General features: G+C 50.0%; 1 protein-coding gene across 6 annotated transcripts in view; it reads left to right on the forward strand.

The window, feature by feature from the left end:
* Nucleotides 1–4693, forward strand: part of LOC104669497 (NADH-cytochrome b5 reductase-like) — a 31318-nt gene extending 26625 nt beyond the window's left edge. For 5 of the 6 annotated variants that reach the window (XM_030941630.1, XM_030941631.1, XM_010372489.2 and 2 more), the window contains one exon: nt 1399–3865. In XM_030941630.1, coding sequence (XP_030797490.1) covers nt 1399–1602 — 204 coding nt within the window. In that variant the 3' untranslated portion in view covers nt 1603–3865. Of the gene's footprint in view, nt 1–1398; nt 3866–4206 lie in introns of those variants that run through there. The other variant, XR_004060318.1, reaches the window with a different exon arrangement.
* Nucleotides 4694–6000: the final 1307 nt, after the last annotated feature.

The raw sequence follows: 6000 nt of genomic DNA on the forward strand, positions 1-6000 counted from the left end.
AGAATAGAGGCCTCTCCTCACAGGGCCTCTGCCAGGGCTTACACCAGCACCACGGCTCTCTGGACAGTGACTTTCCATAGCGGATACTCTCCTCACAATCACGATCCTGAGCGGTCACAGTCACTCAGCCAGGAAAGTAGCAGTGGAGCTCCACTCCCCACCAATCCTGTCTTTGTGCCTAGCCTCAGGAACTAGCAACTTGCCCTCATGGGATCTGCAGAGTGATGGCTCTGTTCTGGATTTTGTTTTTTGTGGGCTGATAAGATGGTTTTTTCATTTAAATTCTTCAGAATATATATAATTGTCCCTTGGTATTCATGGGGGATTGACTCCAGGACCCCCTGCAGATACCAAAATCTGAGGATGCTCAAGTCCTTGATATAAAATGGTGTGGTATTTGCATATAACCTACGCATATCCTCCCATGTGCCTTAAATCATCTCTAAATTATAATACCCAATACAATGTAAGTGTTGCGTAAATAGCTCTTACTATATTTCTTTTTGAGTTTCTATTGCTATATTGTTATTTTTAAATGTTTTTTAAAAATATTTTCAATCCACAGTTGGTTAAATCCACAAGTGTGGAACCCATGGATACAGAGGGCTAACTGTATACTTAATGATCTGTGTACTTTTCTACACATATGTTGTACTCCAATAAAATGTTCATTTAAAAAAAATAGAAGAAATTCCTTCAAGTCGCCTGGGAGTGGAACTTTCATTTTGTGACCCTGAGGAGGAAAGCTTCAGCTAAGGCTAGAAAGGCAGAGAGTAGGGTCCTGGGTGCCTGGGGTCACCGTCCAGCCTTGGAATGCGAGCTTAGCCTTTCTCGATGAAGGCATTGTGACATGGGATCTGTGTTGTATGCAGCCAGGACCCTTGTCTCTTTTGAGCAGCTGCCATATCCCCAGTGGCTAGCTCGGTGCCTGGCACAGAGTGAGCACTTGGTAAATATCTGCTAAACGAACATGTTCATTGAAACCTTAAAAGAAATGAGCAAAAGTTACGCTCCAAGGGTGATGATGATAGCTAACCTTGGAAAGATTCTGGGAAACCCACAGTCAGGGGAGAAAACATTCCTCCCACAGTGACAGGTGTGGCTGCTGGAAGGCAGCGAGAAATGGTGGGACTTGAGTTCTGGTCCTGCTGCTGCCCCCACCTCTTCGTGTGCCACGGGGAAGTCCCTCTTCCTTGTGCCTCTCCTTGTCATGGGAAGGTGATAGTTCCCACAGGCTTGTTTTGGTGATGAGGAGGAAGTGCCTGGCCCACGGTGGGGCTGGATATAGGCTGGCTTCCTACTGCCTCGGTTTCTTCATTTTGCAGAGAAGAGCTGGCTGTGTAAACACTAAGGACCCCCGCTCCCTTGTAGTAACACATACCTTTCTTGTCTTCCCAGGAGAGCTCCTCAGAGCAGCTTCCCTGGAGTTACCAAGAGAAGACCCACTTTGGCCGCCTGGGCCAGGACCTAATTAAAGAGCTGGTCAGCTGCTGTCGGAGAAAGCCATTCGCACTGGTCTGTGGCTCGGCTGAGTTCAGCAAGGACATAGCCAGGTGCTTACTGTGCGCAGGCCTCACTGAGGACTCCTATTTCCTCTTCTAGCCCTGGCCTCCCTTCCAAAGCCTAGGCTACTGGGACCCAGGAAGGAGCACAGACTGGAATCAGAAGACATGGAGTCCAGGCCTGGTCCTGCTGCTCATTTGCCAGGTAACCTTGGGCAAGTGTCTTTACTGCTCAGAACCTCTACTTCTCATCTGCCCCATGAGGTTAATCACTCCTCTGGCCTCCTACTATGTGGAAGGAGGACAGGCTGTAGGGACCCTGAGGAAGCGAGCAACCAGCCTGGGAGTCAGGGAAGACTCCTCAGAGGAAGCCAAGTCCAGGCTGAGCCCCATGAGGAGTAGGAGTTGGGCAGGGGAAGATTCAGGAGGAGCTTCCCTGGCCCCTCCAATTAGAGGATCTAATGGGGGCTCCAGCTGCGGCCTCAGCACCATCTCAGATTAGGGGCTCCTGAGTGTGTAGGGAAGGACACAGGAGAGGCTAAGAGCTCTTTGGAGGAGAATTCTACCTTTCCTTCTGTGCCATGAGCCTGACACATGAAGGTCTTCGGTTCTATGACTTCACCATGTCCTGAGAGCAAGGTGGGGCCCTGGACTGTCTTTGTATTGGCCCCAAGCCTTTCCTGCTGTGAACAGCTTCATTCTCAGTCCCCTTTCCTGGCTCAAGAATTGAGCCTAGCAAAAGAAGAGGCATGGGAAGGAAATGCCCCTCCCTCCTTCTGCAGGCAGCCACTCAGCCTGTGCCTTCAGTTCGGTGCCCTGGTGACAGTTGCTATGGAGATCTAAAGATAGAGCAGGAGTCAGGAGACCTGGGTCCCTCTCCCAGCTTGTCCCACTGAGCGGCTGCCGATCCCAGTCCACCCACCCCAGGAACCCGGCACCCCCATCCCAGGAACCCAGTGCCCCTGGGCAGCACACTGCAGTTAATGAATTCTGCTTTCCACAGCCTGGGCTCCAGCATGCTGCACCAGCTTGGGCTAACTACAGGCAGTCCCAGAATTGGAATACTAAGCCATGGAATCTTGGAGTTAGACTTTTATAGTCATAGAAGTAGTACCCCTCACCATATCAAAGCTGAAAGTTCAGGACTCTAAGAAACATACAGTGTGACAGACTTATTGTATACACGGGAAACTGAAGCCCAATGAGACTAAATGACTTGCCCAGGGTAAAACAGTCCATGGCAGAGCCAGCACTAGAAGCCTCCTAGCTTCAACCTCATGTGCCAGTTCGGCACCAGTGGTTTTCAAACTGCGCTCCACAGGAAACAAGCGTTCTTTGCATAGCAGCAGTGAAAGGACAGCTCCAGATGGATCCCCAGACCCCCCTTCAACCAGAGCAGTTCCATTTTCATCCCATTTGTATATTGGGGTTTCGAAGTATTTTTATTTGTAGAAAAGGATTTTCCTATCCTGCTCAGAAAAATGGCAACAAATCTCTCTGCTGTGTCCCATTTAATAAATAATTCTGACACACAGCTGGGGGATGGTGCCAGAGGTTTCAAACTGCTTCACAGGCAGAGTTCCAGGGTCAGAGAGCTGGAGTGCTGTGTGTGACCTTCTCCCAGAAGCGTGGGCACAGGAGCGTGTTAAAGGCCTGAAAAGACCAGTGGCAAAGAAACTCCTTTCATTTTGTCTAACCCAGAGTTTCTCAAGCTTTTTTAACTATAGAACACTTTTCTATGGGTTTCGTAGCCTCTTTCTAGCACAGCATAATGAGTGGGAAAGGCCCTGACTGAGAGTCAAAGATTCTGAGCAGGAACCGTGATCTCTTCCTGCCTAGCCTGTGACTTGAGCAAGATACTTTTCCTCTCCCCAGACCTCTGAGGTCTGCGATTTTCCCTCCACCCTTTCCTCTCCCTCAGTTTGCACATCCTATTGACTCAGCTGCAAATAGCGGGGGCCTGTCAGGAGCCTGACTCTGTTCAGACACGAGGGAAACAACAGCACACCAGGCAGATGCAGTTATGTCCAGTGCGGAACTTACAGCCTAGCAAGGAAGGCAGAAGTTCAACCTGTAATTCTAAAAGGGATAGATGTCATGGAAAGGGAAGTGTGGAGTGCTGGGAGAGTGGATGGCAGGGGCTTTAGCCCAGTCTAGGGAAAGGCCAGGGGCACACCACTGCCACCAGAGATAGAGGCTTCAAAAGCTTCCAAGTCACTCTTATTAAGAGTGTTGCCGGCCCTGGTGGCTCACACCTGTAATCCCAGCACTTTGGGAGGCTGTGGCAGGTGGATTGCCTGAGCCCAGAAGTTTGAGGCCACCCTGGCCAACATGACAAAACCCTGTCCCTACAAAAAAAAAAAGATTAGCCCGGTGTGGTGGTATGCCCTATAGTCCCAGCTACTTTGGAGACTGAGGTGGGAGTATTGCTTGAGCCAAGGAGGTCAAGGCTGCAATGACTGTGATTGAGCCACTGCACTCCAGTCTGTGTGACAAAGCAAGACCCTGTCTCAAAATAATAATAATAATAAAACCAAAAAGAGTGTTAAGGGGGTCTCCACTTAAGGAGTAGAGAGTTCGAGGCAGTTCTCTTATCTCTGTCCTTGTCTCGTTTTAGATGTATGATGTTTAGATATTAGACAAGGCCGCCCAGTGGTAACCAACCTAGAATGTGTTGGCCTCCTCTTCCCCTCACTCCGTGTAGGTTCTGTGCAGCCTGGCTGCTGGTGGGATCTCTTATCATGGGACATTGGTGAGGACCCAGCCATGCCCTTGGTGCCAAGAAGCCTAAAGGACTCCTGTCACCTGGAAACCTGAGAGTGCGGGGCCGGGTGCTGTGCCCCACAGGGTGCTGAGCAAGCCCAAGAAGAAGAGTGTGGGGTGTGGGGTGTGAATTCAGACCTCTCAGAGGTGGGGGTGGTTCCCGTCAGCTGCTGTTCCTTTGATGATGCCCACTGCGTGTTGTGGGAGGCGTGACCACCGTGTGATGTTGCAGTGAGAGAAGGGAGGCTTAGGAGCTAAACATGATACACAGGCATGAAGAGGTCAACCAGGTGTCTGCGATCTGTGAGCCAGACACAGCTCTCTTCGTGCGTGCATCCCAAGCTTCAGGAAGGCAGCAGCTACTAGAGGGCCTGGGGACAGATTCTTGTTAGCAGAAGTGGCGATGACTTTAGCTCAGCCCTCACCATGTTTACCAGTGTCGCTTCTGCGATCCCCTCATGGGGCTCCCAGCTCCCAGTCTGCATGCCACCTCCATGCCGAGACCAGACCAATTTTCCCTACACACAAATCCGGGCCTGTCACTCCCCTGCTTGAAATCCTTCCCTATCTCCCTGTGGCCTTGGGGTACGGCCTCTCTGCTCTGCCACCTCTCCAGAGTTTTTCTATGCTGCCGCCCGCTCACACACACCTCTCAGGCTCCAAACACGTTCTCTTGCGTCAGCCCATCCCTTACACTAGCTGCTTCCTCTGCCTCGCCAGCCTCCCACCTTCCCATCTCCCACTCACCTTTTTTGCCTCCTCATCTTCTGAGGTCTCAGCTCAGTGCCACTTCCTCTGGGGAGCCTCGCCTGTGTCTTCCACTCCAGCTTGGTCAGTGAGCAGAGGGGCTTGTGTGCTTTTCTGTCGCTGCACCCGTCAGTCTCATCTGCATGTGGGCATGAGGGCTGGCCCATTGCACCCCTGACAGGAGAGGATGCTCAGCACTTCCTGAATGGCGAATACCTGAGCGATAAACAACTCATGATCAGGAAGTGCTTTCCAGGTGGCAAAATGTGTTTCCTCTACTTTGAAGCACAGAATCTTCATCAATATGCATGCTATTTTATTACCCCAATTTACTGATGAGGAAACTAAGCTTCTGAGACTTCAAGCAATTTTCCAAGGTCATGTAGGGGTACACAAGTTCCAGCATGTTGTGATTGTTGTAAAGGTTATGTGTGACACATGAGTGCACCCAGAAATGTGTATAAAGATTGTTGTTGATGGCCAGGCGTGGTGGCTCATGCCTGTAATCCCAACACTTTGGGAGGCCGAGGTGGGTGGATCACCTGAGGTCAGGAGTTCGAAACCAGCCTGGCCAACATGGTGAAACCCCATCTCTACTACAAATACAAAAATTAGCTGGGTGTGGTGGCGCACACCTGTAATCCCAGCTACTTGGGAGGTGAGGCAGGAGAACTGCTTACACCCAGGAGGCGAGGTTGAAGTGAGCCACTGCACCACTGCACTCCAGCCTGGGCGACAGAGTGAAACTCAGTCTCAAAAAAAAAAAAAAAAAAGAAAAGGTTTTTATTGCTGCATTCTCTTAAATAGCAAAGAATAAAAAAACTGCCTGTAGATACAGCAATTAAAGTGAACTCCATCCACATGTACCAATATAGACGAAGTCCTAAAAATATAATAACTGAGTGAAATGTACATTAGGAAAGGATAGCTACAGGGAGATACCTGTACTTGGAAACTGTAAAAACCTAAAATAATGCTAAATGCTCAT

Source organism: Rhinopithecus roxellana, chromosome 12, assembly GCF_007565055.1.
Source record: "Rhinopithecus roxellana isolate Shanxi Qingling chromosome 12, ASM756505v1, whole genome shotgun sequence".
NCBI lineage: Eukaryota > Metazoa > Chordata > Mammalia > Primates > Cercopithecidae > Rhinopithecus > Rhinopithecus roxellana.